The 21,942-nt window shown below is 34.9% G+C and overlaps 2 protein-coding genes across 8 annotated transcripts; both read right to left on the bottom strand.

Moving 5' to 3' along the window:
* Nucleotides 1-8,015: 8,015 nt before the first annotated feature.
* On the bottom strand, nt 8,016-9,057 carry LOC140793356 (transcription factor IBH1-like 1). 3 transcript variants are annotated; one of them, XM_073144790.1, is made up of 2 exons: nt 8,437-9,057; nt 8,016-8,369 (listed from the first exon to the last, which is right to left on the bottom strand). In XM_073144790.1, exons 1-2 carry the CDS (start codon nt 8,991-8,993, stop codon nt 8,357-8,359), a joined length of 570 nt encoding a protein of 189 aa, XP_073000891.1. In that variant the 5' UTR covers nt 8,994-9,057; the 3' UTR covers nt 8,016-8,356. The 3 variants fall into 3 exon arrangements, with proteins under 3 accessions (XP_073000891.1, XP_073000890.1, XP_073000889.1); XM_073144789.1 differs by having other exon boundaries at nt 8,016-8,350; XM_073144788.1 differs by having other exon boundaries at nt 8,016-8,274.
* Nucleotides 9,058-12,162: 3,105 nt separating this feature from the next.
* LOC140794149 (probable E3 ubiquitin-protein ligase XBOS32) lies at nt 12,163-21,942 on the bottom strand. 5 transcript variants are annotated; one of them, XM_073146040.1, is made up of 11 exons: nt 21,670-21,931; nt 21,253-21,588; nt 21,076-21,135; nt 20,805-20,876; nt 20,533-20,708; nt 20,283-20,443; nt 17,897-17,955; nt 17,776-17,822; nt 16,631-16,771; nt 15,627-15,718; nt 12,163-12,589 (listed from the first exon to the last, which is right to left on the bottom strand). In XM_073146040.1, exons 2-11 carry the CDS (start codon nt 21,445-21,447, stop codon nt 12,582-12,584), a joined length of 1,011 nt encoding a protein of 336 aa, XP_073002141.1. In that variant the 5' UTR covers nt 21,448-21,588; nt 21,670-21,931; the 3' UTR covers nt 12,163-12,581. The 5 variants fall into 5 exon arrangements, with proteins under 5 accessions (XP_073002141.1, XP_073002140.1, XP_073002138.1 ...); XM_073146037.1 differs by lacking the exon at nt 12,163-12,589 and adding an exon at nt 14,301-15,010 and having other exon boundaries at nt 21,253-21,585; nt 21,670-21,885; XM_073146038.1 differs by lacking the exon at nt 12,163-12,589 and adding an exon at nt 14,301-15,010 and having other exon boundaries at nt 21,670-21,812.

The raw sequence follows: 21,942 nt of genomic DNA, 5'->3' as shown, positions 1-21,942 counted from the left end.
GCTACATTCTTTAAAATATTATAATTATTATTAAAATCTTTTGGCTCTTTTAGAATTGTCATTATAGTTAATTTTTGACATAATATTTCTAAAAAATTATTATTAAAGTTAATAAATATATACAACTGACTAAAATACCTCTTCCTTATAAGTTGATCGTGTAAAATATTTATAAATATATATATTTCATTGTACTATTGTATTGAGTACAATAATATTGAATAACTTAATTTTAAATTATTTTTAATAATTTATATAAAGATAAAATACTCGTTAGATCAAAGTTATGTCTCAAACGAAATGACATCTTTAAATAAAAGAATCACAATGATTTCAACGGCAATTATGTAAAAAATCCTTGTACAACCATATACGGCCAGCTGAGGATTGTAATTAATTTTTGGATGCTGAAAGATTAGTACTGTTGCTAATCCATGGTGGTGCTGAATTGCCGATGCATGTAGGTATGAATGACGCCACTAACATGAGAGCATTTGGAATATTTAGACAAGAGGAATATATTCGACTACATGACATGCATGGTCACATCAACTGCGTGCCATTTACTCCCATCCTTGTTCTCTTGTTAGGCATGGGCCAAGATTGATTACCAACCCAATTTAAAGGTAGAGGTGGGTTAGGTTAGAGTTGGAAGTTAGGGTTTAATAAAAAGGATTAGACTTGCAATTGATCTTCTAGAAAGTCAACCACTCGGCTACATTTGTAATGGCCTATTAGTTTTCTTGATCATTTAAGAGGGTGGTGTACTATGCTGGACAATAAGGTCATCCTTCTCCAATAATTAGGTCAGATAAACAAGTTCTAGAGGTAGCTATGTGGTAGGATATGGTTAAATTGAGTTCAAGCTAAGATAAATACGAACTGTTTATTAAAACATATTATATAGGTTGTAAATAGATTATCGTTTTATATGATTATTCTAATTTTAAATAGATTGATTCTAGTGAACTCATTTATGACCCAAATTCGATTATACCAATGTTAGTTGGGCCTTGTAGTGTCCTTAAAATGCTATTGAGCAGTGATGTATAAGATTTTCTAGATTAAAAGATGATAGATATTAATAGAGATAAGTGTAAAACATAAAAGGATGAGTTTTTTTGATAGATACCAAATAGCGATAAAGTATAAACTGTTCAACTAAAAAGCGATATATATATATATATATATAATTAATATTTGATAATTATTTTGATAGTTTTAAAATTTTCATATTAATTTTGAAGTGTAATAGATGCATAAAAAAAATTAGAGGTAGACCTTAAATAGCCAAATGCTAGAAAGATAATGATTTTTAGTAGTTATATAAATTAAACTGTATCCTTAGTTATAAACTTACTAAAAAGAGATAATTTCTTTTTCACCTCTCGAATTATTATATTTTTTTCACAATAACCTCCTAATTTTTTTTGGTATATAATGACCCCCGTAACTATTAGAAATGCATCACTCTCCCAACGTCGTTGGTAGAATTGGTGAATTGATCAAATTGCCCCTCATGGGATAGTTAAGTAGCTTGGTTAATATTAAAATTTTTAATTCCTTCATTACCCTTGTGCCACTCCACTTCTCTTCCTCTCCTCTCTAGTTCCCCACTCGTCATGTCGGTCGTCGTCGCTACCAGCCTACCTCAAACAGGCCCATCTCCTCCCCTAATAGTTTCGAGGTGCCTCCTCCCTCTTGTCGCCCCAACCCACCAGCCTCGACCCCCTCAACTTTTAGCTGCTGCTACCGCTAATAACAATCTACAACTCCCTCGACCTCGATGTCCATTGACAACAACACCTCCCTGACTCCATCCACTCACCATGCCGATCGTCGTGGCCGCCAACTCACCTCAATCAACCCCGCTGTTGCATTTGAAGTCACTCCCTATGGTGATCTACAAGATCTTGTGCCCTCTTCACATGCGGCCCTTGGTCTCGATGTAGGCGAGCTCATACTAGATAGAGCTCAAGGAGGTATTCCCAAATTGGTGGAGGGTCATCATGAAGGTCGACATGGACGGTGAGCAGCTACAGGTTCTTCTCCAAATCATTGATGACAGCGCAGCTGCTGCATTGGATGTAGAAGTGGTTGAGGAGCTGCTTGTTGAGAGGGAGGACAAGGGGCTCCAGGGTGGCGATGTTGGCCTCCATAGCCTTGCCTGTGATGGCCATCAGGTCTTGGAGAAGTGGGCGGATCTGTCTCGCCTTAATTGGCCGTAGTTGCTGGAGGCGGTGGTATAGCTACTGAAACTACGCTGGTCCAGGATATAACTTTGACGGGGACCTTGACGGAATTGTAAATCGAAGAGGATGCAAATCTTGCTCATGATCTCGAAGCTGTGGAAGACGAGCACAGTGGATTAGAGTTTAAGCTTGAGCACGCCGCTCCCGACTAACATTGAGCTGCGGAGGAGGCGACAACGATCAATGCCATGGAGGCGGCGGCTAGGGTGGGGAGCTAAGTAAGAATTGGACCGTAGCTATGGAGGGAGAGAATGAAGAGGGGTATTTTTGTCCACCTAAAATTTTCTCATGACTTACATGTGACTTGCACATGTATGAGGGGTACAATTGTCATATATTTATCACGTGACATCTTTTGGGTTTTGAAATATATAATAGATCCCTAATGGATGGGTCCAAGCGAGGTATTTATAAAAGTTTGGGGAGTTATTATGTACAAAAAAAATGTTTAGGAAGTTATCATAAAAAAAAGTGAAAATGAAAATATCCTAGCTAAAAGCCATTTTACACATTGGTAATTTTAAAAGAACCTCCCAGAAAAGAGCAGGCGTCTATCTCGGCCATTGATCTATAAATAGATTTTCCTTTTCCCACCATACCAATGTAAAGATTTTTAATTACAACACTAATCTGTGATGGTTGTAATACAAAGAAATTAATGTAACTATTTTAGAGATCCTACCAAATCGTTGTTGATTTTTCTAAGGACCTAGGAGGAATTGCCAAAGTTATATTACTTATAAAGTCATTGTTGGCTTGAGGATTCTATGAGTTAAATCGATTCCTGCATTTTACTTTTATTACATCAAAACATCTTTTAAGTTAAATCTAACTCAACTACTACTAACATAATAGAAAATATTTTATTATTTTTAAAAATAAAAATAAAAATATTTACCCTTCAGTAAAATTGTTTACCCGAGGGAATAATTCAGATGAGTTAACTTAAGTAGGTGATGCGAACTGGATCAGATCGGATCATATCAAGGGGAGATTAGACTCAATCTCAATGGATTGAGTCTACTTATCTTATCTGCTTATTTGCTTTAAATTAAAGTCTTTTAGGCTAGAATTTGTTAGTTAAACTAATTCAGCTCTGCCCAGTTTTGATAAAATATTGTAGAATATTTTATAAATGTCGAAATAATATCAAACCAGCTGGATAAGATCTCAAACCTTCAGATCTACAACTTTGGTATTCACAACTTCTCCAGATTTGGAATCAATCTTTGGTGAAATGAATGATTAATCTGAATAAAGATAAGGAAGGCTGATTTAGTCAAGTTAGTTAGCTTTATCTTATTGTTTAAATTTCAAATAAATCGAATAATCCGCATGTGTATTTGATCTGCTAAGGATTTTTACTTCTATAAATAGGAGTGGATATATGTTAATGATAATCATTGAATGGAATGAATCTAAGTTGAGCCAAGTTATTATTTTCGTCCTTATCTTTTATTGTAGCCGTTAGATCGCTTTATTTTTCTAGGAGTAGATATAGCGATTGCTTTATCTTTCTAAGAGTATATTATAGCCGTAGAAGTATCCCGATCCTCCAAACCCTAGCCACCTCCTACCTCCAGCAGCCACCCTACCTCTGACGACTGTCAACGTCGGATATTACCTATGTCTACTATTTTATTTTTAACTTTTAATCCCAACTTCCGAATTAGATGAAGCTAAAGCCATTAGAACTCTAACTCATGAGACTATCACCACCTAAATTTCACATCTGGTTTATAACAGTTGGGGCATTATGATCATTGTGCATATATTTCAACTTATCTATATAGTAATTATTAGTTAAGTGGATTAACAGAAGGATACTTGTTATTAATTAATTTAAGCTTTCAGAAGAGATGGTATAATATCACTGTTTTAGAACAGATCGAAGGTCTTAATTGAGTTCAACGTATTAAAATGTCTCAAACTTAGATTTAGGAAGGAGTGCTAAATAATAAATGACTGAAGCTATCGCTCCATCTTTGTCAGCTTAAGCTTTTAGAAAAAAAATGGTGAGTTATAACTTATGATCACCTCGATAGACATTACATGTGAAACACCGCTAACTACTTATTCTTTTTCTATTTTTCCTTCTTTTTTTAAAGTATAACATTAACTATTATCCATCATCAGAAATCTCCTGTTTAGCTTCTTCTTCTTCATATGTTTCATGCTATATAAAGGGATTCGCACTCATAGTGATAACATTTGCATTTACTTCAAAGCATCACATACACACCCCCATGGAAACCACCAACCCTAAAAGATAAAGGCTACTTGCTATTAGGGAATGCACAACTTTCCATTGACATGAAGAACTCCAACTGCATGCATGCATGTCTTAATTCAGTAGGACCACAATAATATATATATATATATATATATATATATATATATATATATATATATATATATATATATATATATCTTGTGTCTTTGGGCTGCAAACTTTTCAACTTAATTGTTAAAAGATATAAATGGATCAATCAGAGGACTTAGATAAGAAGTTTTTATTTGGCGTGTATGCTCTTAAAAAAATTATTTATTTGTTTTTGCGCCTATTAAAGTTGATATTTGTATGTATACCTCTTAAATACGTATGTTATTTCTATAGATATGCTCTTGGATTTTTTTTAAGTTCAAGTCTCAATAAATTAATAGAAAAAAGATAAAGATACATTTTAACTAAGATAAATATATAAAAGCTAGAATAAAATTATTTTTTTTATCTTTTATATTTAAATATTTTTAAAATAAAGATTTTATAGGTAATATATGTAAAATATGCATTTTAAAAGTTTTAAAGATTATATTTAAATATAATGCGGACTTATATAGGCAATGCAAGCTTTTTACCATGCAATTCGAGGATGTTTTCTTGCACCGTGAATAAATTACTCTGCATTATTTTAGAACGCTTTTAACGATGCAATGTTGACATATTTTCTTATATTATAGATAAATTATCATGCATATTAAATGTAATGCAAACTTATATAGATATTGCAGACTATTTATCATATAGTGTGCACTTGTTTCCTTGCATTGCAGACAATTTTTTTTGCATATATGTGCGGACATAATTGCGAGTATATTTTTGTAGGCATATTTGTTTGCAATGGTAAAGAAAATTAAAGAGAGAAAAAAAATTACAGTGTGATTACTTTCAAAAAGAGAGAGATGAGAGTATATTTGACATGACTTTGAAAGAAAGAAATGAATATAATTTGTCCTCCAGAGGACAAATATATAACTTTTTCTATTAATTTGGTGGTATAAGATAAGACAAATGAAGGATAAGTATTAACAAATTAGTATTAAGATAAGTAGTTATTTGCTTACTATACTAATATAAGGAGGCTTATACTAGAATCCCAAGTGTACAGCAGCAAATACGTTGATCAGTTTTGCAACTCAAGACAATTTTAAAGACTTAAAACAAGTTCATTATTTTTAGACAAATTTGATCAGATTCATTATCGATTAATCCCATGGACATCGTTACACCCATCTTGATTCAATGTATATCACTCCTTACCCTACAATGATGATCAACATTCAAATTAATCCAATTAATTAGTAATCAAAACAAGAGTATGAGAACTAATCATGCAGGAACCTAAGCAACTATGAAACAATTACGATCTCTATTTTGGATATCTCACCTGCATGCATGCAATCCCAACGGTTAGCCGTTGCATTATGAACATATCATGTAACCTTCAAGGACAATGACATGAAACTATATACATGCATTGGGTGTTACACAAATCCACTGGTGCAATAATTAACATGGAACTTAGTTGTGCTATTGCTCTGGCATTTCATAATATTGACTAGATTAATCGAATAAAATCGAGGCGAATTTATTTAAAACATTGTACATTTTGCTTTTATTATCATTCGCAATCCATTGTATAAATATTTTATCTTTAGAGAAAATTACATTTTTATTCATCATAGTTTGGCCTAATTGCACCCGCTATGGACTTTCTACTCAAGTATTTGATGGTATCAATTATTAATCAACTTCTCTCGCCAACTTTTTTATAAGACCATATTTATACGAAGAAGATATCCTTGTCCATTAATGGACTTTAATATGAATCACAAAGAAGTTAAGTGCTTAAGTTAAAAAGTACAGAGAAGTTTGGTGCACAAATCACACGGTGATTGGGCAGTTTGCATGAAAAAGACCGTTTGGTTATTGTATTAACAATTTTAAGCTCATCAATTTTCAAATTATGTTTTCGGATTTCTTTCACCACTTAGCCCTAGTAAAGTAAAATAAAAAGACTGCCGTATGCTAAAATTATACGTAAATACTATATATAAAGTACGCTTTTTTATTTTTGTTAAATTACACATTCAAATATAGTAAAAAAAAGGACAGAAATTTTATATGCAAAGAGTATATAAACTTTTTTTTTTTATTTTGCCGAGGCATTTAGATGTATACTTTCAATAAAAACTAAATGAGTGAAATACCTAAATTTGCTATTAAAAAAGTAAAAGCCTCAAACTATCAATATCATAACTAGGGGCTTTTTTTTTTAGACAAATTGACCCTTTTATAAAATTAAAATTCCCCTTATTTGACTTTAAAATATAGCTTTCCATTTAGTTTTATTCAAGGATATTAATGTCATTTTATATCTATAGTTATTTTAACTCATATATAGTAACCGACAATTAAGAAAACTAATGGCAGAATACTTTTGAGTCATTTAAGTAAAATGCAGGGGGTAAATGACAAATATCCATATGTTAGTATGTGAATGTTAATAAAGATAAAAGTAGGGCGTTTCTAATAAATTTCCCTATAATTTAAAAGGACTATAAAAAACTTATTCCAGGGTAGTAAGGTCATTTTATATCTATAGTTATTTTAACTCATCTATTTAGTAACTTACAATTTTAAAAACTAATGGCAGCATATTTTTGAGTCATTTTAAGTAAAATACAGGGGTTAAATGACAAATATCCATATAACAAGGTGTAAACGATAATAAAGGTAAAATGTAGGCCGGCCCAATTGAAGCCCAACATTGTTCTTCATATATATATATATATATATACCCAGCTATCAGCCTTTATAAAGAACTAGAATAATAGTTGGAATAATATCATATTGAAATTAATCTATGCCTTGATATCTTTCTTTATTATAAATCATGCTCATAACGATCTAATGAAAGAAAGAAAAAAACCAAATAGTGATGTTACTGTTCATGAGGAAAAGAAGATTTCATACTCTTTATCTTTAATATCTTGCCCAAGAATTAATTAATTATCTCGAGAAATTTGTAAACATTTTTGCCAATCAAGCATCTAAAAGTTTGAGCCAGTTCGCAGGAAAGTAGATCTTTCTTTTAAGAGAGTAATTACTAACTCTTACAGCATAGATTTATTTAATTAAGAGCAATGAAAGAAGAATAATCTAGTACTAATTAGAGTAAAAAATTTGAGAAAAAAATAGAGGTCTAATTTCTGATATCTGAATTGATCATTATAGTAAACATATAGATTTATTGCATAGAGGTGATAAGTTTGCACACACACACACACACACACACACCAAGTTTTCAATCTTTCTAGAAAATCTATGAATCTTTAAGGTTTGTCTAGTGAGCTTTTCTTATATTTTATTGCAAAATATACTGGGAAAGAAACCAATGAATTTTATAAGTTGAAATGAACTTTGTGCCACTAATTAGTATATTGATTAATGGCCTAGCTAATTGATGGTTACTCTTAGCATACCAAATATATATGTGTTAATAAGAAATAGACTACAATTCTTCATACATGAGGTGGTTTCTTCAGTTGTTGGAAACCCTAACCTCTTTCCTGCCAGTAGATTAATATCTTACAGAAACCTTAATAATTTGGAATTGGCTTCAGACACTAATTTCCTCAAGTTTGTAGGCTAATGGCATTCAATTCATCACCATTAATCTCTCCTGGTAGATTCAATGCCATTTGAAGCCTTGCCTTGTCTGGAAAACTTTCCTTTCTTCTGCTGGGAAAGAAAAAGCTCTCAATTATTAACATTTGGAGCTTCCATTTCTTTCAGTGTGCATTCAGAACAGGCCCTAAGTTCACAAATCAAAACTGAGAAAAAGGAAATGAGAAGATATAATGGATTAATAGATAGATAGATTAGCTAAGCAAAAAATACCTGAGCTTTGATACTTCTGTGGCTCTTGAAAGGCATTGCAAGAGATCAACTTGCGCTCTAAGATGACTAACATAATCGAAGGCTTCATTTAACAAAGAGAGTCCATCTAAGAACTCACCCCCTGGTATCATCTTCTTAAGAACTCGAGTCCTCTTCTTCGCCATACTCCTAGCAAGAACATTTGCTTCTAACCTACGGGGCGGCACATGTCGAGCTTTACTCCTCCTGGACGAACAAATCCGATAAGATCTTCTCAAGATCTTCTTACTCCTTTGCACATTGCATGATAGGTAGCATGACTTGGTTAACCTCTCATACTGCTTCCCTGTGATGCTTCTCAAGAGTGCATGAGACTGCTCCTTCTTGGAGAGGCTTGTGATGAGTGCATTGGTCCAGTTTGCGCCGCCTCTCGCGAAGGCCATGGCGATGTCCGCAGAGGACTTGATGGCTTCCTTTCTCTCCTGTAAGCTCATGCTCTTGGATGAAACACGAGATGCTTGGAGGCCCATGAGCATGTACTTGACGAAAGCTTGCTTGAATGAGTTAGGATCTTGCATGGTGGGTGTGTGTGGGTGAGTGATTGAGAAAGCTAGGAAGGGATGCTAAGGTTTGTGCTAGTTATATGGATATATATGAAGGCGAATTCTACTCCAAAAGCATGGCATGTGACCTTAGCATTGCATGTGAGCCAATTACAACCATGGTCCATTACTTTTTCTCATTTTGTAATGTATTGTCTTACTTTTTTATTTTTGTTTTGTTTGTATTCTTCCTTAATTTTTCTCATAATTAAGTTGTGGAGTGAGAAGAGACAAGACTACCTCTATACATTGCTTGATCAAGGTCATCAGAATAGTAAGCTTGTCCTCAATATGTTACAAAGTGAAGTTAGATTATATAATCTAGTGTCCTTCTTGAGTTTAGATAGGCTTTCAAAGCACTAGTACAATAATGGGATCAGCAACCAAGAAATTAGTACTAGGGGGAAGGAGGAGAGAGAGAGAGAGAGAGAGAGAGAGAGAGAGAGAGAAATCTTAAGGAGTTTGGAAGAGAAGAAATGAGTAGAGAACCAATTCACTTTGGGTCATGGGCCCTTATGGGAAGAGACAGACCACATGCATGCACATGCTACCCAATCCCCACTCACATACAAATAACAATGACCTCATCTCCATGCATGTGTCTTGTACATAACATGACCCCCTTACTAGCTTTTTTTTTATTATCAAATATCTAAAGGAATAGAAGCAAGTCATGTAATCAACAACAATACTAGATAATAACATCATGAAGATTAAGGTTATATATATAGCCTCGAAAGGGTTAGATATAAAAAAGAAGAAAAAATTATCGTTCTCTAACAGTTTAAGTTTTTCTGAAAAGTCGGCCTGGCCTGGTCTTAGAGTCGCCTCTATTATGCTTTCGATTCATAACTAATCCTCATGCTTAGTCTATGTATAATCTCTATGATTATTGTAGTGGCCTAATAATTGTCAGTGGTGGGAAAAGTGGGATGGCAGGATCCGGGAAACATGGTAATGGTGGCGTGGTGGCAAAACCCTTTTTCTTCAACCCCTAGTCGGCTTTAGCAAAAGGAAAAAATTGTTACTTCACATGGTATCCACATGGGTGTTTCTTCTTCAACCTTTGGAGCTCCACATGATCTCTCATTGCCTTCTCCCTTTCCTTTTATCATGGTCTCAAGTACACTTGTCCTCACACCCTGGATTCTCTCACATCTCCATTGTTACTAGTATAATAGGCTGGTGTTTAAATGTTAATGTCAAAGGAGGAGAAGAAGTAGTAGTAGTGGTAGAAGAAGAAGAAGAAGAAGAAAAGTGTATTATAATTGATATAATCCTTACAACTAAGGTAACCCCAATCCTGTAACTAGTACTGCTATCATGGCATCATGTGACTTGTTACATTATTGTGGTATAGATGGATTCATAGGTTATAAGTTCCACTTCTTTTAGCAATCATGTCATTAGAGGGAGAGGGAGAGGGAGAGGGAGACTTTGCCCATCTATGCCTTTGGTATTGTTTGGCTATGTGTAGTTCTTTATTAAGTACCACCACAATAATGAATATTATCCAATGTTTGGAATAGAGAAAAATAGTAAAAATTAAGGAAATTAAAAATGCACATAAAATAAATTTACATGATTCGGCAATTGTCTACGTCTGCGGAGGAGTGAGATAGTTTTGCTTACACAAGGGATTATTATAATCATTATGTGAATACAATTAATTTAACTCATCAATATAGTAATCATCGATCAAGTAAGGTCGATTGATAAAATAAATGGAAAAAAAGAAGTATGGTATTGTATATATATTTTCTAATAAATCCCCTTAGAATTCAATTGCCCCCTTGATCTGTACATAATCCCTAAAGAATATTTTTTGATCAATCCCATGCTTAAATAAATGGTCCCCTTCTTGAATGCTAACTATTTTATTGTACTATTATGTTTTCATGGGCCTGCCCCAAGAATCACATGTCCTATTTGAATTTTGAGGTTGCCAAGAATATGCAGTCACTTAGTTACACATGAATGGGCTCCTCCTGTCTCACCAAAGCTATGCAATTCCTCCAAGTTCACATTATGAGAGAGATTAATGGTACCCAAAATTTGGACCCTCATAGGAATTTTATTTAAATTAAACCTAGATATTTGCTTGGATAAAATTTTTTTGTTTGTTATTATTTTTAGGGATAATTACATCTAGACCGCCAGAACTATTTCTAACATATTGATCTTTTTAACTATGTAAAACCTCTCGAATGCCTTTCCATTAGTTGTTCTCGAATGCTTCGTTTGATTTTTCCATTGAGAAAATTTTGCATGATTAATTTTGAGTATAATGGTCATTTGATATTTTACTATCTACACCGTCAGGAGGTGGGTGGGGGAGATATTAGATAGCTGAGGAGGATAAAGTGTTACAAGAAAATTAAATGAGGAAGACTATATGTAATTAACCCTTGAATCATGGTATTGATTTCAAACAGGTTGGTTATTTAATTATACTCATTATAGTGTTCTTCTCTTCTATCTTGAGACATGGGGAAGCTTGTCAGATTCTTTCCTTGCCAAATAAAACCATGCAACCTTGTTGTCTTAGATATGTTTCCATTGTCTCTTTCATCTATTGTTTGTTTATGTGTCCTTAACTAGACTATGCCTAACAGTAGAAAATATAACATCCTATGGAATTATAAGACTATATACTATATGTCAGAACCTCTTCAGAGTTAGCCCAGTCCTGCCAATTGGGACAACATCTATCTAAGCAAACTGACATATGATTCCATCTCCCCACAAAAAGATCAGATCATTTCCCTGAGGCTTAGAAGTTTCTATACCATTCTCTCTCAATAATTTTAGTGCTCCTTTTACTGCTCTAGGTGATAATATTGTTTTTAACATTGAGAATAAGCCATTCAAATTTATAGTAATATTATCCCTTCATTTAGTTTTTTTTATCATTAGTAAACTATTGATTGCAGTTATCGCCCAATTCAATGCTTTGATATGATTATGAGAATATAATGTAAGATACAAGTACTCAATAAGATCTTTTCATACATATTTTCCAATTGCATTTTCTAACTCTTAACCACAACACTTTAGTAGCCTAGAAGGTGAATCTATCTCATAAGATCTGAGTAATTAAGAACTCTCCTACATTAATTATCACAAAGTATCAAGAAAACAAAAGGATATAAAGATACAATCCTATTCCCCCCTTCTTGATCATACTTGTAATGACATCTCATCAAGCAAAACAGAATCTAGACCACAAGGACATGAAGAAGAAAGCCAAGTTCTTTACATTCAGTTGCATCTCTCACTGATTTTATGAGTATGTACAATAAGATACTCCAACTAAAAGAACTTCAAGAGATGGAAAGGAAGAGAGGCTTATATTATAAACCATAAATATCAGAGAGATTCTTTAAAACATTAACTTGCATTTCTAAAAAGGCGATGTACTCCGCCGTCTTGCAAAGCAATGTTTCGACGCTCACATCTTGGCATGTCGGAATGATCCTCTTGAGCTTTGTAAGTTTCCTTTGTACCAGAAAAGGAGTGGTCTTCTTCTTCTTCTTCCTAGATGTCACCACTCCTCTAATTCTCTTACTCATCTTTAGATGCGTTGTCATGCAAGAAACATAACACAAGGGATGGGGGGTTGTTATACTCAAGAGAGAGGATATAAATAGGCAGGGACTAAGTATCATCAAAGAAAACCAAGTGCTAATTCATCATTAATTAATGTAAGCACTCATTATTCCAATAACATATTGAGTCAGATCATATTGAAAATTTTAATGTCCAATTTAGCATCAACTATACATGCATTCCTACAGATATTTATATTACTATTACTCTATTCAGCTTGTAATAATTTATCTTTGTAAAATAACTATAACTATGCCACTACCTATATATCACCAAACTGTCATAGTGACATTGTGCTATAACGTTTATGTTTACTAATCAATATGGTAAATCTATCGCAATTCGTCACTTAATATACACAGTTATAAAAACATGATCGAAATCATCACTCTTCTTTCCTAAATGTAACATGAGAAGATTAAACATAAAAAAAAAAAAAAAATCATTTTCACCTTTCAGAGTTCTGTCTTAATCCTGTTCCTTTTCATGCAAGAGACAATGAAAAAGAAACAGGACAATGACTCGCCATGTGTTCTACTTCTGAATGTGTAGTTGCAGAGATAGATTCAAATCCTCTAATGTTTATGTTTACTAATCAATACGGTAAATCTATCGCAATTCATCACTTGATACACACAGTTATAAAAATACGATCCAAATCATCACTATTCTTTCTTAAACATAACCCGAGAAGATTAAACACAAAAAAATCATTCTAACTTTTCAGAGTTCTTCTGTCTTGGTCCTGTTCTTTTTCATGCAAGAGACAATGAAAAAAAAAAACAGGACAATGACTCGCATGTTTCTACTTCTGAATGCATAATTGTAGAGATGGATTTCAATCCTCTCTTCCTTTTATTTATTTATTTTTCTTTCTTGCTACTGTACAAATTTAAACTGGCGCATGTGCAGGTGAATGCAAGTTGCACTCTGGTTCTGTGAATTTGTAAGACATCTCTTCAGTATGCTCTGTTCCCATGCTAAGAACTTTCCTTGTCTCTATCTTTTTATTATTCACATGCATTGGAGGGACAAGGGGGCCTTTAATTCACATGATACCCAAGAATTTTATCCATTTGGACTCTCATAGTCCATGTGAACTGCTTCTCCTACTGAGGGAGGATTTAGACGCAAAACTGGGACTTCAAACTATTATCTTTTTGTTTGTAACTATTAGAATATAAAAGTTAAAAACTACCATTTTTTAACAGTTTAAGCTTATAAAAATAATTGATAAGTTTACATGATACCGAAGCAAGACTGCGGAGACATTGTCAATTAAATTTTAAACAGCAAAAGACGGTCAATTAAAGTCAATTCCACTTCTTAGGCCAATGTGAGAATAAGTATTCAAAAGAGCCATTCTCTAATAGTCTAAGATTTTCTGAGTAGTTGCTGAGATAACAGTGATAATAAATCATTATAGAAATAAAAGATTTGGAAACGTCGGAAAAGAAATGAAGGGAATGAAAGAGAAATGATAGGGAAAATATCACTCCTTATGATTCTCTCCTTTGCAGGGAATGAAGGCAAATTCTATGATTCTCTTCTCTCTCCTTGCAGTTGTAGACTAACATCAAGACATATTCTAAATGCTACCTAGACAGTTACCTTCCCTTTTTACTAATAGAACATACAGTAGCTAAACATAATTTGATCAGTAATACTCAGTACTAATCACAAGCAAAGCAGTCGACAGCACTACATATATACTCACAGAAAGATATCTGATGTCTTTCAGTAACACAAAAACAGTATCATGTATTTACAAGTTTCATCATGACAATTCAATCATGTGTCTAATTAAAAACCTGAAGCTTCAATATAAATGATAGAAACTGATTTCGAAAATAAGGAGAAGAATATGAAAACAGGAAAATGAGACGAAGAGAAAAAAAGAATGGACTACCAGCAATTGTTATGTACAAATTGATTAAGGTCATTAGAAAGCTATGACCGTCTACTGCTCTCCCTGTGAGAAGATGAACGTCTCAAACGCCTCACAAGACATTGACTCGTCTCATCACCTCCCATACATAGTGTGGAATTGAGCTTTATCGATGGTAGCTTTCTGGAGCTGAGTGACCTGAAGGAAGAGCAACCTAGTTGGACATCTGAGGACCGGAAGTTGGATCTATGGGGCCGGCAGCCGACTGAGTTGGTATGTCCTGAAGCTATGGTTGACCCACTGGAGCATAGAGCTAAGGACATACTTGTCCATGGAAGCTCCTTAATAGGTGTGGTACCTGGGAGCTTGACAAATGAGACGATCGAGTGACGACAAAGAGGGCAAGCTATTGAGCCTGGTGGGCCACGTACACCAGTTGAGGTGCAATTAGAGCACAAGTACAGTGCACACCTGGTGCAGAACTCATGGCCGCAACCTGTGACATAAAAAATCCCATGAGCAGCACCAGTATTGTCTGTCTAAACCACTGAGCTTTGATATGATCATCCTAACAGTGGGGGAAAGAAGATCAAGAACTTGGATAGAGTGTGGAGAAGCTGAATAAAGAAAAGCTATTCATCCATCTGATCTAGTTGTTTACGATTTCAAATTTTGTGTCTAGGATGCAATGAAAATTATAGTCAAAGAAGATCATCCAGGGAGAGTAATTTAATAGATGGACAAAAAGCATCCTAGGTGAGTTCACAAAATTGTAAGACACTAATAGGAAAAGAATGGCTAGGAACTCCAGAAATAGTGGATGTGGTAAGCATGATGAAGACAGGAAATGCAGAGCAATCAAAACAGACTGCAGTCAAGAGTTAATACCATGAGAGCTTTAGTTCAGCTAGATGCAACCCTCGTTAAACAACCTTGCAAGAGTGTTCACATCACATGAATTCTTTTTAAAGGACCAAGTTCATAAGAAGTACACATATACTTGTAGGATAATTGATAATGGGATTCTCTTTTGACAATGTAAGTAGGTCTAAATGAACTGCTTCAAGAATCTTACACAAGGAGAAGACAATGCATGTTCAAGAACTATGTACCTTCTGCAGCAACCATGCACTTCATTTCCAAGCAAATAACACATGGATCAACACAAGCAGGTGACTGTGTTCTCTTTCTCCAACCACATTCTCTGCAGAGGATAAAAATAGTTCAGGAATGGTTTCTGTAACCAAGAACTTTCCTCATTGAGGAAAGGCTTCATGTTGTATACCCAGATTTCCCTCCTTTTTCAAGTACTCCAGCATAAAAGAATAAGAAGAATGACACACTGCTCAGTAAACAAAAATTGAGGTACAATTTAAAAGCTAATAGATCTCAGAACTCCTACTAAGCAACTGAATGTGCCATTGTAAGTATGTAATCATATTAAGTAAGAAGCAGTCTGCACTTTGTGAAGCATGGACATCCATCATGCATCTCAACTCTCAAAACAACCCCCAGTGGGAAATTACACCTAATATGACTAGAAGTGATGCTTTAACAATCTCCTTTAAATTCCATGCCAAACATTCTCTTTAAACTTATTATTCATTCTAATGTCACATTAGCACAGTGCAACAAGATCTGTTTCTCCCATTTTTCTTTTTTCTTTTTGACAGAGAAATCTGGGTCAAGTAGTTTATTATATTCAAGATGGATTGCTATATAAATGCTACAACATTATGTTAGTAATAGCCATCATCTTCCAAAATAGAATGATCTTTCTAATTGTGGAATACAACAAGATCTCCTGTAATGTAAATGCCATCTTAATGTTTGAGAAGATATCCTCTAACTACCAGAACTCACATGTGAATGCTAATTAAGACATGGTCAGCAACACAAGGAAATGTTAAAGAATAGATCCCGTAGACATAGTGCAGAAAGTCATAAAGAGGAATGCAAGCATGTCCTACATCAGCCGTCAAATCATGAGCATAAAAAGCCTGTTGGAAACTTATAAAAGATGAAATATAATTAAAAAACTAACTCAAATAAGAGAAGATAAGTAAACAAAATATTTGTATAACTCCAGCTATAGCTAGATATGTATAGAACTCACCGAGCAATTTTCACGATGCTCATAAGGGGAAGAGAGAGATAAGGGGAAGGAACAACATGCATCCGACCATCTGGTTGTTTACTTAGAAGACCCTCAAGCCAGTACTTATGCCATGATCGAGCCACCATCAAAGGAGTCCAACTGCAATCATGTAGTTCTAATGCGATTAAACACAGAATTCAATAACAATTCAAGTTATGTAAGTTTAAAAAGAGGTTGTAATTTCTACAATGTCATTAAGGGTCAGTAAGTTTCACCAAAGACGTGCAAGAGACTTGTGCCAATGTCATTAAAGGCTCTCTCTCTCTCTCTCTCTAGGTTGTAATTTCTACAATGTCATTAAGGGTCAGTAAGTTTCACCAAAGACGTGCAAGAGACATATGCCAATGTCATTAAAGTCTCTCTCTCTCTCTCTCTCTCTCTCTCTCTAGCGTCTGCATCCAAAAGAAAGGGGCAAGCGAGTTTACCAGATTGCCCTACTTATCAACTCCCTCATTCTCGGCAAAACTCTTCTTCACTTAAACACATGTTGGACCAATCTTCACTTAACTTCATCAATCTCACGTGTTGGACACGTGGGACATAATGGATGTGAACATATTATTTGTTATATTGCCCTTTTTGGTTTATGTTCTATTTTACCACTAAATTGTGTCAGCTCATAGTTTTGGTCATATTACATTAACAATGGTTGTAAACTTGAGGCCGTGGTTGTGAATTATGATTATGAAATTTCATATTTTGGTGTAGTGGACTATTAAAAATTTATATATACTATGTTAGTATCATATATATATATATATATTCTACTTTTATGAATTAAGAATGTTAGACCACCTCAGTGGCCGCCAAGGCGACCGCATGCTGCCTAGATGCTATGCAATGGGGTGATCAACTGAACGCCCACAAACTGCAACTATCTTTCAAAACATTGAACTATACAGAAAGTTAACATTTCTCCAGAACTTTTTGCAAACTCAGAGAGACAACACCAGAATCATACTTTGGTCATCAAGTAGTAACTCAATGCCTATCTTCTTAAACCAACTATAACGATGACGATATTTTTAATGTTCCAACAGGATCATTCAATTGAGCATTTCCTACTTCCTTAGGCAGTCCGGTTTAAAAGAGAAAATGCATACCCGTTTGCATTCTTAGCAGTCAAGCTAGCTCCTTCTGCAATAAGAAGCTGCATTGCAACAGTTATTAAGGTTGTCATAAATGTTTTCAGATATTCAACAAACTAAAAACAAGGTTACATACTTGACAGCATGTTGCATTTCCACCACAAGCAGCATAGTGAAGGGGTGTGCTTCCAGCTCCTGTGAAACAAAAATGAAGAACAACTTTTAAAGAAATGTGTGAAATTGTGAAAGGATAATAGTTTATCAGTAAATGCCTCCTAAGTCCTAATACGAATGAAAAGGGGTATGTGATGCAATTGAAGATGGAAAATAAAATCTTTCCAGTACATTTAGGCAGCAACTACCCTTTCCATTTTGTTAAGCTTCTCTATCCCCTCAGCATGTGGAAAAGAAAGAATTGCATTATTCATGTTACATTGATGCAGATAGCACTCTATATTGAGAGCAAGAAGAGAATTACTACATAGAGCTCATCCATATAACAGAGTTTGGAACGGTCCACATAATAGACTTTCTTAAAAATCCAAAAACCTGCTTTCTTTGTTGCTTTCTATACCCGCACAACTAAGAGTGTCCATCCATCAATAAATCTTCGCTAGTAATTAATTATCCATTAGTTTGGTAAGAAATTGATGCGATCCGGGTCAAATCGGATCACATCATAGAAACATTAGGCTCGATGGGCCGAATTTAGTTATCTTATTTATTTTGTTTATGTAGTTTAGGTAGAGTCTAAGTAGGTTAGAATTTATTTAATTAGCTAAGTTCAGTTCAGTTAACTTCTGCGCAGTTTCAGAAAAATATTCTTTAGATATTCATCAGTCAACCAAATATTATGAAACCACTTGGAAAAGATCGAAAACGTCCTGATCTACAACTTTCGTATTCAAGGTTTCTCCAGATTAGAACTTTATCTGTGGCAGAACGAAGAAACATTCAAAGAAGGATAATGAAAGTTGATTTAGCTAAATCATGTTTATCTCTAGGTCATATTTATCGCTTATTTAAACACTTAAAGCAAGTCTAGTTAAGTCATGTAAACCACTAAGACAATTCAATTAAGTCATGTAAGTCTCTAAGTCAAGTCCTAGTTCGAGTCGTATAAGCATTTAGGACTAATTCGAGTATGACTCATTGTACTCCACCTCTATAAATAGAAGGGCAAAGCTTCTTTATTATTCATCCAATAATCCAAGCATTGAGAATTAATTGAGTTTAGTTATTTTCTTATTATCGCATTTACCGTTTTTATCATAGCCATTATAGCGTCTTTATTTTCCTAAGAGTAGATCTAAGTTAGAAACCTAAATTCTACTTCCAACCCATGGCTACCATCACCTTCAGCAGCCACCCTACCCTACGGTCGTCCACCACCACCCTTGGTTGTCCGCCACCCTTTGACGACCGTCGCAACGTCGAATATTTACTATTCTGCCCCGTTTTGATCTTGCTCCACTATTTTAATTATATCTTTCCATCCAGATATCCGATTGACATGAACCAAAGCCATTAGAACCCTATCTCGTGAGGCTACCATCACTTAAATTTTCATAATTTTCTTATGTCCGAATCATTCTAGATCTGGTTCGTAATAGAAATATCCTCCGGTAGAATGATAGAAGAAAACATCAAATTTTCTTCTTTACTATTTATATGGAAAACCAAGAATGCAAGATTTTCTAAGATAAAAAAGGACATCAAATTGAGCTGATCAGACCATTAGCTTCATGCCAGACTCTCCATCTCCTTTCATCAAATATTTCAAACAAAGTAAAGATAGAAATTATGAAAATATTATTTCTATATCAGCCAATTTCACCCCTGCAAACTGATCACCCAATGTTTTAGTTGCTATATATCTATAGTAATGCAGCACTAACCAAGGTAAAATTCCCATAATTGCTAGTGCCCAAGATTGTGATGTTTCCTATACCCGAAAGAAGACTATAGCTTTCTTTGTTGCAAGGGAGAACAAAATCTTTTCAAGTTCATAATTCAATTTTTGAGCAAACATCACATAATCAGATACAAAATCTATCCTATGATTATATATATATATATATATATATATCTGTGTGTGTATGTATGCACACACACACACAGAGCTGGACTCAAAATTTTACTTTAAAACTTCGGGAAATTATTAAACCTTTCTAACCAAGGCATAAGTGTTTTACAATCCCAAGGCACAACCAAGGGCTGTAAAAGTGTTAAAATGTAAAGTTTCTACCTTCTACTCCGACTCCAAACAAGAATACTGCAACCAACAGTAGGATATATTCTGAATATTGTGCATATATTCTTATAAAGTTCACAAATTCTCCAGAAACTCTTTTTCAGCTCGAAAAGTTGAAATCAGAAATGTGATGCATAAAAGGGGATCAACTGCCTAGAATCAATGAGAGAGTACAAAATCATGGAAACAAAACAAAAAACATATAGCATACTAGTGCATAAACAAACAGCAACAGAGAAATTAAATACTGAGGAGGTAAGCACATCACCTATCAAATCAATTGTCGATCCATCCTCTACAGTAACCTCAGAAATACAAGCTCCTAAATCCAAGAGTAACTGCATGCTCTCATCGTGTCCATTAAGCGCTGCCAAGTGAAGTGCAGTGACTCCCCCATCGGCCCTTTTGTTCACTATCTTAGAGATAGCCCTAATGGAAGACAAATAAGAACCGCAAAAACTTGTGATAGTCGTCAAGCAATGATATCAAGAAAGCCTGCAGATGAGAATTCAACGTACACCTCATCAAGGTCCACTGTCAATGCTTCTCTGGTTGATTTCCTCCTCATTATATTCCAAAACTCAGGTATACTGGGTATATAATCAGTAAAGAGGAGGCGCATGCAGCGGGTGTGGCCATTCAGAGCTGCAAAGTGAAGAGCTGTTCCACCACTGATATAATCTGTCCTGTGGATCTAAAATTCCATATACAAACTTTCGTCTCAGAGATAATATCAAAATGCAACCCCTAAGAAAAGATACAAGCACAAGCCAGTCAACTATAGCCTTACATTGGCTTTGAGAAGTAAGAGAATCTGAGCAACCTTCCAGTGACCATATAGACAAGCTTGCATTAGAGCGGTCTGTTGACACATCAGAATGCATTAAAACACAATTAGATCGAGATACTTATGAAAGAACTCAAGCTCTAACTTTCATCAATTTAATCATTTAGATATTAATCAAAGGGTAATACAACGATATTCGAGGATCAAAAAGATTTTATAATGGCATAACAATTCTATCGAACAAAATGAAAATCGGTTATGGAATAAATCCTACCTGCCCTCTGTAGTTTCTGAGATTAATATCAACACCAGACTCGATCAGGAGAGAAACAACCTGGAGAAACAAATATCATAGCTAGCCCTCTTTATTCGTCAAGGAATCAAGATTCACAAACATAAACTAAACAAAATTTGGATAAAACAGAAAATGAATAGATCAATCAAGAATCACCTCGTGGTGGCCATGAGCTGCAGAATAATGCAGAGGAGAATTCCGCACGCCAAACGTCGAATACTTGGCGAGCCGCGGATTGTATTCCAAAATGGCCTGGGCTTCTTGGACGTCTCCATCTCTGGCAGCGGAGACTAGCCGCTCTCCCGTAGACGAACACCCAAAAGAATCGCCCATAATGCTGAAGACACCCATGGTCTCAACAAGGCAAAAATAAATAAAAATGATGCCTTTCTGCGCTAAATCTCCTTCTCTACGCCAAAAGAGGGAGAATTCGATCGAATGCCCAGGAAGGTCGTCGTCTATCTCTTTCTCCAAGGGTAGACAACACAACTACTAATACCAATAACCCAACAATAGAAGTCAAGAAGAACTAGTCCACAAAAGGAAAAAAAAAGTCTACTTTTCTCCACAAACCTCCTAAGTTTGCGCTGAGAAATCGAGAACCAGGGCTAAATCTCCCGTGATTCCTCCGCACGACGAAGACCCATCTCTCAAAACTTGTTCTTACGATGAATTTGTCGGCACCCAGATCGGAATAAGCTGTAAGGAAGCGTGTGATCTGGTGCCTCCTGTTCAAAAACAACAGGACACCAAGGAAACAGGGAGCAGACGGGGACGAAGACAAAGCCCACGCAGATGAGCAGAGGGAGAGCAGCGAAAGCAACGCTTGCGAATCATAAAAAAATT

The sequence above is a fragment of the Typha latifolia genome, chromosome 8 (assembly GCF_019914945.1).
Source record: "Typha latifolia isolate L0001 chromosome 8, TyphaL0001v2, whole genome shotgun sequence".
Lineage (NCBI taxonomy): Eukaryota > Viridiplantae > Streptophyta > Magnoliopsida > Poales > Typhaceae > Typha > Typha latifolia.
The sequence above is the reverse complement of the archived record's forward strand: the minus strand, read 5'-3'. Positions and strand labels throughout refer to the sequence as shown.